This window comes from Poecilia reticulata, chromosome 19, assembly GCF_904066995.2.
Source record: "Poecilia reticulata chromosome 19, P_reticulata-male-v2, whole genome shotgun sequence".
NCBI classification, from domain to species: domain Eukaryota; kingdom Metazoa; phylum Chordata; class Actinopteri; order Cyprinodontiformes; family Poeciliidae; genus Poecilia; species Poecilia reticulata.
In genome coordinates this window covers 12,102,884-12,115,276 of record NC_088848.1, presented here as the reverse complement: position 1 = coordinate 12,115,276, position 12,393 = coordinate 12,102,884, and the positions used below count along the sequence as shown (strand labels likewise).

Below are 12,393 nucleotides of genomic sequence, written 5' to 3'. Positions count from 1 at the left end.
ATATAATAAGACAAATATTTTGGCAGTAGTACCTTTAGTTTAGTTTTGTTTTTTTTCTTCCCAGTGTTGTCACCAATCAAATGGTGTGCCTCCTCAGCAAAGTGGTAAAAATTTTACCACTTTGCAACAAAACATCAGTTATGTGAGGCTTTTTTTTTCTTTTTTGTCGTTTAATGAATGTGTTAAGAAAACATTCAGAAGAAAAGAATGCAGAAAATATTTAATTCCATTTCCAGACACTTCCTTGTTTGTAACAAAATGAATAACTTATTTTTTCTTTTACTCCCCCTCATGTTAAGCATCTGTTGGACACATGTCAGGTTTCGCTGCAGCTTCACTCCATGTGCTGCTTGTGGAGTAAAACCATTATGAGGATGCCATTACCAGATGCTCCTCCTCGTTGATAATCCAGTGCATTCCTGCTCCCCCTCCACCCTTTTGGGAGGAGCTGCAGCACATGTGTCATGCAATCATCGTTTGTGCTGTTATGTAATTCTTTTGAAATGATTTTATTCAGGACCCTTAAAGGAGCAGAGCTCTCAGGCTCTAAAGTGGAAGATTTTTGTGCACTGAACAAAGGTCTAATTCACTTTTATAATTCAAATTTATTTTCTTTTTTTTTTTGTCTAAGCACATGTTTTTAGTTGAGCGACTGTTTGACAAATCATAAATCAAAACATAAATCACAAAATAAATAGTGCAAGAGAGCTTTAATATTTACAGTTTTGCACTGTGGTTCATCTGATGGTTAATGTGAAGAAAACCACGTTATAAATTGTCCTCAGTTGTCTATATCAATGTGTTAAGTATAACAATAAAGCCTTAAACTTGGAGCTTGGATGGTTTAAAAGCTAACAAGGCGATTTAGTGCCAAAGTATGATATAAAGTGAATAAAATATTTTTGTTTTAGTTTCTGAACACTTAGGTTCATTCAGCCTAGTAACTCTGTCACACTATATGAACTGTGGACATGTCAAAAACTTGTCCTGCATGAGTGATCCATCACCATTTAAATTTAAAAATGAACTGAAACTCAAATGTTGCAGAAATGATCTAATAATAGCATTAACTAATCTCACACTTTTCCATCTAATCGTTGCCGAATCTAAAGGAGAAACTGAGAGCTTAACCTACCTTCTGATTAGTTTATATAATAATTATCTGACTCTTTGGGACAGTGACAGAGCATTAATACTTTATACCCAAAACGGTACCACACCCCTGATCAAAATATACATTTTCAACATTTTCAAGTTTTCAGTACGGGGCGCATCGGAAGCCTCACACACACTTCAGAGATTTCATAGGACTTGATGTTCAACAAAATCCCTCTCATTTCCTCATTTGCATTTGTGTAACAATATATTTTAACTAAAAATGAACATTTAAGCAAAATAGAGTTCATACATATTTAAAGATGATTAAAAATTCAAATCAAGAGGCTTTCCTTGTTTGTGGAGACTCACTCAGCGAAACACTGAGAGGCCCTTTTAGGCTTTAGTCCAAATGTGACCGCATCCAGCAGCCGGCCTCACGTTGGACGGCTCTGCCCCGAGCGCTTAGGCTGGCAGAACCACCAACGTCATTGAAATTACTTCTTTGGATTGTATCTGGTATGTCTTTATCCTGAGTTTGACCACAAAGCTGGAACATTCAAGCAACTTTTGGCTACATGAATTTATATGGATTTATTATTCATATTCCAAATACAAAAAATAGTCATTATTTTGTTTTAGCTTGCTATAAACATGCTATCTTCCTGCCCGTGTCTTTGTATTGGTGGAAGTGATACAGCATGGCCGTGTCACTCTTTGATCATTTACCAATTAATTTATCCTAAGCAGACCATGGTGCGGCACCCAAATTATGCTTTGCATTGATAAAATTTTAGGGTTTACATTTTAAATAGATTGTCTGTGAAAACTGCATTTTCCCTCCCGTATGTTTCCATTTACTCCAAGCTGAAAACAGAGAGGAAAAGCTGACAGAGTCTGTCAGAAAAAGCTTCTCCTCATCAGACAGAAGACGAAAAGGCACAGCAGGCCTTAAAACTCTGCTGTTCTGCTCGGTTAATTAGCAGCATGCTGATTGAAGTCTGTGGCTCATTGCTCTTGCAGAACTGTGTGCTTAGATGTGATCTTGTTGCAGAGCATTCGGCAGTTAAACGATTTGCACAATTAAACCTCAAGAGTTCCTCATGTTTTGAATTCCTCATTGAAAGATTGTGGTTTAAAGATATTCGGCGTGTCTTAAACTCCTCTTCAGACTGGAAGGAAAAGTTGATTATGTCTCAATTGTTTTTCTTTTTGTTGTTTTTTTTAAGAAGGGCACTGTAACTTTGAAGAAGAACAAAGCATGTGGAGAGTGGGTGTGGTTGGCGCCATTAGACACAAAACTGCAGCGTGTTTGCGTTCGTCACTTATGAGCAAAAAAAGAAAGAAAAAAAACCAATGCATGCTGGCCAGTCTTGCAAGACACTATAGATGGAAAATTCAAAAATGCCCCACCTTCAGCCTTCCCCATCACCACAGCTTTCCTCACACTGCAAAAGTAGAGAGCTAGCCCCGCAGAAGCTGCAGGCTGGGAGACTGAGTGAGCCGGCCGAGAGGCAAACGATGAGGAAAGTAGGTCAGAGATACAGAAGCAATCAAGCATGAGAGCAGTGCAGCATCGTCGTCCTTCAGCTGAGCCAAGAGCTGCGCTGGTGAGGAGACGGACACGCACGCACGCACGCACACACACACACACACACACACACAATCCGAGTCTCCTTTGTTTTTTAGGTTTGACCTGACGTAGCGCTGAGGAATTACACAAGGAAGCAATTAGTGAAATTATGCAACATAACCTGTCAGGTTTTAATTTTGCATCAAGCAGAAGCACGAAACATCTTCTTTGTTTTAGCTCATGTAATAGACTGACAAAATATGGCGGGTTTTATGCATTCTGACTAGCTGTGAGGTGTCAGTAGAAAGAACAAATAAACCTCAGTTTACTCTCTGGACAACGTCTTTTACAACGTCAGTACAGCCTTCACAAAAAGGGTTTTCCTGATTTGTGTAGCTTCTCGTCTCATGACTCTGCTTATTCAGTCCACATGTATTTTGAGGAGCTGAAAAAGGCTAACAAACAAGTCTGCTGGGGCTTTTTGTGAAGGTGATGTGAGATTATGGGATGCTAGGTTGCTTTATGGTCCATTGGTTCCTATGGAGTACAGGATTGGTCAAACTCGTCACCAACCATTTTGACTGTGGGCATAGAGAGGACGGTGTATGATTTGACAAGTCTGCTTTTTGCAGATGATGTTGGTTCTGTCTCTTTGTTCACTCACTGTGTTCATTCACACCAGAAGCCAGTCTCAGCCTCAAGAGGAGGAAATCTACCTACTTCTGTCTTGGTGCCTTGCTCATGAGTGATGGTCGAATGGAGCATGAGATGGATGGATGGATTGGAGGCTTGTGTGTTGTAATGTGAGTGACGTTCTGGTCTGTTGTGATGAAAAAAGGACAAAAAAGTGAAGCTTGTGACTCACGTCTCAACACTGTCACGATCGTCAAATATGAATCATGAGGAAATTAATGAAGCACCATAACAAAAATAGCATCTGAAGCCTTAGAGATGGAGAACATAAAAGAAAAATGTAGTAGTTTTTAATTGTCAATTTATTGTTATCAGAATAATACCACAAAACATTGTGATAAAACCACCTACCTCGACTTGCAGGACTCTTTGGAAAGAGAGGAATGTTTGGGTTTCCTTTCTGGAGCTGATCCCCTGAGTACAGAGCCCTCCAGGGGACATGGGGAATTTTTTTTTCTTTTGCTTTCCCTCGCAATAATCTTCTGATCAGTACATGCGGCATAATTGAATACTGTAAGCCTTTCTTACGGTGGCCACTGTAATTTCTGCTTTAATACAAGCTTATAAGGTTTTTCCATGGACTATTGAGTTATTATCGCGGGGTAATAAGTCATCTGATTGTGTCTCTGTTGTGTTCGTCTGAATGGTTTAAAGAGCTGCTTTCAGTGCCATTCCATCTTAGCCTTAACAGATATAAACATGCAGTAAATAAATCGATTTTCAATCAGTTTTTTGCACCAAAGCATTAATAATAATAAACACGTTTTATTATTATAAAACACAGCAAACTAATGGTGGTAGAGGGCCGCACTGGGTTAACTCAGGGAATCTCATCTGTCAGTGTATCAATCAACTCCAAACCTCTTCTTTTTTCTGTCACAATTATCGATTGCTCGCTTTCTCATACACACAGAGCCAGCAGCCAGTAACCTTCCCATTCATACTTGATGACAGTCACGCCCACATCGACACACCCACCACCCAGGTGTCAAAACCGCTGCTCCTGTCATATCAATAATTACTTATTTCATTCATATGAGCCTCAGCGAAAACGCAAAATTTTTGCGAGGGAACACAAAAGAAAAAAAAATCCCCATGGGCTCCGTATACCTGAGACCTAATCTTGGATACATTTTCTTCCCCCCCTAACAGACAGAAGCAACATCCAGGCCAAGCTCCAGTCTATCGTCTATCTTCTGTAATACGTTTTTATTTTTTTATACATGAACAAACGTTTTTATCTTTTACACATGAACCAAACACAAAGTGGAGAAGATTAAAACTTTTTCACATAAGACTGAGACTTATCGCTCCATCAGGAGTAGAAAATCCATCTTTTTATAGTTTTTCATACAAGGTGTGTTGAGTAATAGTCACCATTTGGATTCTTGCATATACTGTATTTTTCGGACTATAAGCCACTACTTTTTTCCCACGCTTTGAAAACCATGCGGCTTATAGCCCAGTGCGACTTTTCTGCTGATTTTTCTTCAACCACCAGGGGGCTCTTTAGCAGGAAGTGAATCATTGGAAGTCAAAATTGGAAATAAAAGAAAAAAGTGCTCATTTTCATTTAGAACAAGCACATGCTAGCAGCAGGTACGACGGAGAAATTTCTTCAAACTTATACCCCCTCCTCATGGAAACCACACGAAGAAAAAGATGCCGCTGCACGTAAGCTCGGCGTGAACGAAATCATGGTTTGGTGTTGGAGATGCAGGGCTGCATCCTTAATAGTAGACTTATTAAGGACGCAGCCCTCTGCTGTGTCCTTGTGGAAAACCGAGAGCGGCGGAGATACAAGCGGGTTATAGCCCGGTGCGACTAATATATGTAAGTTTACAGTTTTTTAAAAAAATTGTAGGTGCGGTTTATAATAAAGTGCGCTCTATAGTCCGGAAAATACGGTATTCATTCGAGACGACAATCCAGGGCAGACCCAGAACTCTCTGGAAGAGATTATATATTCGTTTTGGCCCAGAAATGCTTTGGGATTCCCCATGAAGAGCTGAAATAAGTGAACCTTTCATTGACATTTCTTATTTATTGAGATGCAGCTATATATCTCCTTTGTTTGACAAGAACACAATTAAGAATAAAGCAATTTGAAAAGTTATATACATACTCAGTTGACCTGTCCAGTACAGCCCACTCTGTCAACCTGCACTGTGCTGAGAGCTCCTGGACCTGTGTCAACATCCCTGTTGACCGAGCTTCTTGCAGAGGCCACGTCCGTGCCAAGGTCTCATTTTCACACGCCCTTGAGAGGATCAAGCTGCAGCAGCAGACCCTTTCAGCCTTTTCCCCTCATGAAGCTGCAACAAACCTTTCCGTCATGCTCTTTTTCTGCAGGAGTTGAAATGTGTGCCTTTGTGTTTAGTCTCAAAACAGATCAACCTGAGATTAATGGATGCGTCCGGATAGGGGTTTGCCGGTTAAATTACCACCAGCCTCTCCACGTGGTGGTCCTAGCCTGTCACTAAAACGTGAACTCTTTATGAGAAGGTGGCTAAATTATAGCAAATTATAGCAACACACAGATGTGTTATTGTGACGAAGCTTTGTTCAAACTTTAACATCCCCAGTCTGACCTTGGGATGAGATGTGCGAAGAGAGACTCTATGGTGATGTGGATTACTTTTTTTTACTGATTCAATGTTTAGTAATAGTGTGTTTTCTCATGGGTTTTTAACCCTGTTAGTATATGTGTATGTCTGTTGAGCAGCTGCAGGAGCCAGCTCTCTTATCAGCGCTGGGTTTGTTTGCTCTCCAGCTGTCGGAGCTCCCGGATGCAGCGTGAACGGCCTCTTGGAGGGATTGTCTTCGTTGGCAGTGCTACAGTTTTCTTCTTTTTCTTGTTTGGATTCTGTCATGCGTGAGGCCACAATACGAGTTTTGTCCCGCAGCTCAGCGAGAGTACACTATTCATTGGGTTTTCAATGCTACACACACTCTGCCATTTATATTCAGCTGGTGTCTCCCTCTTTCACTTTACAGACTTTTTTTTTTATTATTACAGGAGCTGCTTTTATTCTGTGGCTCTCCAACAACTGGCTGTGGCAAAGTAATTCAGATAAACTGAATCAGTAAAAGTAATCCTTGTTTACCCGATTTTGATCGCAACTACACTGTGCAGGATGGAAAAGTTTTAACTGTTTTGTTTTTTGCATTGACTCGTTTTCATTAGCAGCTAACAAGTAGAATCTAACTTGTAAATTTTTTATTTTATAAATTTTTGTTTTAATTTTTTAAAAGTAATTAAAGCTACATTATTGAGGTGAAACATGTTAATGTGACTCATTAATTATGGCAGAAAAACCTTATAAATGAGGTAAATGATCACATTTCACAAGAACGAGCTGTGAAATCTTTGTCAAAAAATGTTTTCAAATCAATATAATGCATTTCCTCATCAGAGGAAAATGTATATAACCTCATACAATTTCCTTTTAAAGTTTTTTCAAACCAGTTTCATGTATTTTCTAACCATATTGTGAATGGTTTGCTAAATTACAACATATTTTAATGCAGTTGTTGACTCTAAGTAGTTGTAAAAAATGTAAAGGAACAATTTACAATTTAATATGTTAGCACCTTGAAATATTAAAAACATTTTGTTTGGTATTTATGATTATTTTAATCGTAATTTCAAGAAAAAACTAAGCCTGCAAAATGTTCCATGTAAAATAGTAATTGATAATCAATTTTAGAAAAACAGAACTTTATACATGTATACAAAACTTTACATGAAGAAATTAATTACAAGATAAACAGATCAGCATCTATCCAGTTAAATGAGTGTGTGCAGGTGGAATGTCCTTAGCATGTCTTTTTTTTTCTGGAGGAGTAAAATAACTGGATTTTATTAGGATGCTTTCAACTGTTTTCCACCGTTAATGACAATGGTTCATTTTTATTTTCCAATTATATCCTTCTCTCCCAGTTCGACCTGCTTATAAGGCTTCCTGTTATGGAAGGCAGGCAAAAACATGCAGAAACTGCCTGAACTTTTTGCCTGATTTTATCTGTTTCCATAGTTATCCCACCCCAAACCAATGCAGAACAGTAAAAATCTGAAACTTAAAGAGTCAGAGACAGAAAAATGATCTGGTCTCTGGGTCTGATTGTCCCTTTGCTGCCGTCTGGACCGAAAGTGGAAGTGTAAACAGTCATGAGGTCATAAGATAAGAGGGGAGGCAGAGTGAAGGTTGCATAGCTGAGCCAGGTGTATTTACACTCGCAGAGTAGCCAGGACAACAGTTTAGGTGTTGCTGCTTGTAAATAACAGTTGTGCTAAGTGGGAGAGATATTCCCTGTTTTTCTTTAGTAGGTGTCAAAAAATTTTGACTTTTACAACCTTCAGGAACTGAAAAGCAAATTTAATGAAATCCCAAAAGAAGAAGTTGAAACTACTTTCTGTTTACATATTCACCCAAGATTGGATTTCTTGCAAATATTTACATGGAATAAAAGTTTGTTCCCAATGTGTAGGCTCAACTCAACCAGTATTTGGGGTTTTGAGTTGTTTTTTTTTACTCAAAACCAAGATGTTTAGAATTTTTACTGTGGGATTCCTGTAAAAATTTAACAGGGTCTCATCTTTTTGTGTTTTCTGTTTCATAATTTTTCAGATGTTTTCACTTTGGTTTGGACTGAGTTAACAGCTGGACTCTTTTCAAACAAGAATAAGTAATAATATGCATCTGAATGCAAAGAGCAAGTCACCCTGTTCAGATTTCCCTCCTACATCCTCTTTAAAATGTAGATTTGAGGACGACATGCCTTCTGTGTGCACCCCAATGTTCCTCTCTTGTTTTCTATAGTTTGCTACTGTAGATTTCTTCCCATAATAAGACTCCCCAATTTCATGGAAAGCAACAACCTGACCCATTCTTGGCCAGTTTCTTGCAAATCAAATAATTTCTATGGCTCTCTCTGGTTGGCAAGTTGAAATAATTACCTCCAAATTGGAGCAACCGTGGAGAACTGAATTATTATTATTTTTTTAGGATTGCACGCTGTAATATTCAACTTCTAAAAGTTTGTAATTTGAATTTCAAAATCGAACCACAAAAACAGCTCCTGTCTTGATCACCGTAATTCACCCGAAGCATTTTGCAAAAAATAATACTTATACATTTGCAAGATGATTTTTGCATTTTGTCACATAACCACCACAAACTTCACTGTATTTTATTGGGATTTTAGCAGTATCAATTATTATAAAATTTTGAAGTAGTTTTCAAACTTTCATTTAAAAAAAAAAAAAAGTGTTATTGTACATATGAGTTTTATTCCCCTGAGTACAACATTTTTTTGCATTTAGACCTTCAAGTCTTTGGGGGTGTATCTTTAGTAGCTTTACACATCAGTAGGCATATAAACAAAAATATGCTTTCAAAAAGCAGCTTTTAGGGCCAGACATGCATTTTAAGTTGGATTTGGGTCTGGATTTTCTCTGGACCAACATAATGTCATCTAAACCATTCCATTGTAGCTCTAATTGTATGTTAAAGTTTGTTATCTTGCTTTCTGTCCCTTCTGGGAAAAATAAAGAAATCCCAAAGCATGATGACACCACTGCGTTTTTCTCCTTAAAGTAGGATTTTGCATTTCCAACTGAGCTGTGGATCTCTCCAGTTCCTCCAGAGTTACAATGCAAGACACAGATCAGCCAAATTTTATCTTAAGATATATACATCAGGGGATGCTGAATAAAAAAGCCGTCAAAAAGTAAAATGTTAAATGATTTTTAAAACTTACTTCCAATCAAAAACTATTTAGACTTCTCCGTCAGACCAATGTGTGTCCTTACAGTATGACCTGTCTACTGACAGCTGATGGATCTCAGCAACATCGTACCTCTAGATTAAACCGCCGTGTTGCTTTTCCAACATGGGCATCAGAGAGGAACTAAAGCTTAGAAGTTGCCAAATCTGCATCACAGTTTGGATGGAGAGGCTGATTATGGCATAAGCTCTCCACACTGCCGGGGTCTGACAGTTCGTGTGAGAGAGGGCATTAACAAATATGATTTGAACTGATGTAACCAGAGGCTTGGGCTTAATCTGATATGTAATCCTCTTTTTTTTTTTCCATGAGCTTTGATGTGTTGTGGGCTGGATGAAGGAGTGTCTGGGTTTTACCGTGGCGGAGGAGGAAGTATTTACATTGTGACGACTTGTTGGGAGTTTGGCTTCTGTAAACTCAAAGAGGTTAATCAGGAAGTGCAGCTTGTCGCAGTGAGGACAGCATTCACATGGGCTCCAGGGGAGGTAGAGGGGTAGGGCGTGGGGGGGATGCTATTTTTGTCTGTGAGGCTGTAACATGAAGCATTGACCCCACGTCAGGATGTATAAATAACCTGGGTTTGCACAGGCCCAGTGTCTGTTTACATTCGGAGGTGATGGACCTCAAGTGCGTCATCATTACCTTTAGTCCCTCCAGCCGGGCCACTTCGTTCACCGAAGCTGCCTTGCACGTGAAGTTTATGACTTGTTCGACGTGAGGCACGTTCTGGGCTGTTCTCCTGACTCCCTGTCGTTTCCTCTTTTGCAGCCTGACCAGTGACTGGCAATGGAGTACATGAACAACGCCTCGAACAGCTACGGTGCTGGAGACACCGTCAGTGCCTCCTTAACGAACATGACCATCAATGACCAGCATCACCAGGAGAACGGAGTCAAAATGAAAGGTCAGCCATCAGCAGCGGACAATGACACACACACACACACACACACACACAAGTCGCTAACCCTGAAAACATTTTTTTTTCATGACATGCACCTTCTTAAATGAACAATTGTGTTAGAAAAGCAATGGCTGCAAACAAACAGGAAACTCTTTATGATTTTGGGATAAGTGATATAAAAAAAATGGGAAAGTATCATGTAAGTTCAAGTAACTTTCCAGACTGTCTGGATATTTGGGAAAGAAACCTGTGACTCCAGTTATGTTGGTGTTTATATGAATTTAGATTCTTAATTTATTAGAACATCATTAAAACTCACTAAAACTATTCAGTTACATAAGTATGAATTCATTAAACATCATTCATGTTAGTTTTATTTTAGCCATCATCATTTGATGAAATTATCCAAACTGGTAATAAAATCTAAATATCTTTGGATTAATATAATCCAAATATTTCCGGGAATAGTTTTGATATCAACAAACAGTTTTTCATGCAAAGCCATAATAAACAAATGTAATAAAGATTTTAGATTTTTCTTTTATACGGTATTAACACAATATAGGCAGGCGAATAATGGCGTAAAATGTGTTTAAATCTCCATCCTTGTAAATTCACGTCAGTAATAGTAATCAATTCCCTTTTAATGTGCTTTAACTAATCCTTTTACATGTTTTTGTTGTGCTTTCCAACTTTGACGCCCACAGGTTGCAGATTAATTCCTAATTTTTTTTCATGTCAGAGCTTTAATCCCAGATTATTATGGTAAAGACTGTAAATGTAGATTTGTGTGAGGGTACAGTGAGGGGGGGCAGGGCCCGACTCCCTGACTTTCTGCCCTCTTTTTGTCTTAATCTTTTCACAATGGATTCAGTACATGATGGACTTCACTGGACTGGGTTCTGTAATCCGGGTATCTGGGTCAGACGTCCTTGAACGAGACCCGTGTTAGTCGTTTAAGTTGCTGCTCAAGCAATCAAGCATAGGGCTGCAGAGAAAACTGTTTTCTGTCAACAGTTTGTCTTTCTTTATGTGCTGATGTGATGTACAGCACAGCTCTCAGACAAAACGTTTCAGCATCTCTTTATGGACGTATGAATGCAAAAACTGCCATAAAAGACTTTATTTATTGATGGTGGATTTCAATATGTCTTTAACATTTTTTTCTACTATCTCTTTATTTTTTTTCTGTCAGCTGTCTTATTTGACAGTATACCATACAGATGCAAATACATTTGTTAAACATGTCTTCTGTTGCAGTAGCATTACCTCAAACTGAAATATTTAGAAAATTGCAACTAATTCGAAGTGGAACTTCTAATTACTTCTTCATGACTGTTTTCATGCATATAAATATGCTGTGACACAAATGTTTAAATAGGATGGACTGATAAGAATAAAGATGAGATTTTTAGTAACACACATATTCCAGTTGGCTTTGGAAAAAGAGGAAATGTGGGAACAGCACCTTGTTTTGATTGTTAAGCATAGTGATGGATCTGTGATGCTGTGGGCTCACAGAATAAACAGACTCAAATTAATGGTTAGATTTTAAAAGGTTTTCTCTGTTAGATGGTTCTGTAATAAAAGATTTATACATGTTCAGATCTTAATCTGCTGATAATTGTTTATTTATATCTTTGATTCTAGCAGGCATTTTATTTCAGCCAATATTAATCTGTTTCATACTCATCAGCAATATGGTTTTTCCAGTTTTTTTAAATTATTATTATTTAATTAGAAGCTAGCTCCCATTTTCTATTTCAGCTCTAGATTTTATTACTTCAAAAATAAATTTTTCAGTTTTCAACTCAGGTTGTAACAGTCTTACTACCACCTTGTCTTGGTGGAGTGGACTTGCGTTGCATGATAAATTGTAATTATGGTTCTAATTTCTTTTCATCAAGTCAAAATAGCAAAAATTAATTGCGTTGCTGTCATGTTGTCACTATTTGTGTTGACTTCCCTCCTAAGTGTGACGGAGTTTGCGAAACGAATGTCGCAGAAAAAAATCGGTCTGTTATTTTATCCATCTTGACATGGGTTGATTGTTTACATTGCTGATAATAATCAGTTTGAAATCCATCAGAAGTATGTTTTTTCCCCCCCCTAATTTTATCCCATTATACCTCATGGCTACTTAGTACGTAGCCTAGCTTTTCCCAGTTTACAGCCCTCACTAGTGCAGTCGTTATACCCATTTCCAATTCCCATTATCCCATGTACTAACAGGACACAGCCAACAGAGTCACGTTCGTCTGCAAAGCTAAACAGCTTCTCAGTAAGCAGTGAAACACAAAGTGAGTATCGATTCAACACATTTAAGTAGGAGATGTAGAGT

At 38.3% G+C, this 12,393-nt stretch overlaps 1 protein-coding gene across 15 annotated transcripts in view; it reads left to right on the top strand.

Annotated features, from left to right (window-relative positions):
• Positions 1 to 12,393, top strand: part of mapta (microtubule-associated protein tau a) — a 35,538-nt gene that overhangs the window by 2,698 nt on the left and 20,447 nt on the right. For all 15 annotated transcript variants that reach the window (XM_081600861.1, XM_081600857.1, XM_081600856.1 and 12 more), the window contains exon 2: positions 9,920 to 10,055. In XM_081600861.1, the coding sequence (XP_081456987.1) occupies positions 9,938 to 10,055 (118 nt within the window). In that variant the 5' untranslated portion in view covers positions 9,920 to 9,937. The remainder of the gene's footprint in view (positions 1 to 9,919; positions 10,056 to 12,393) is intronic.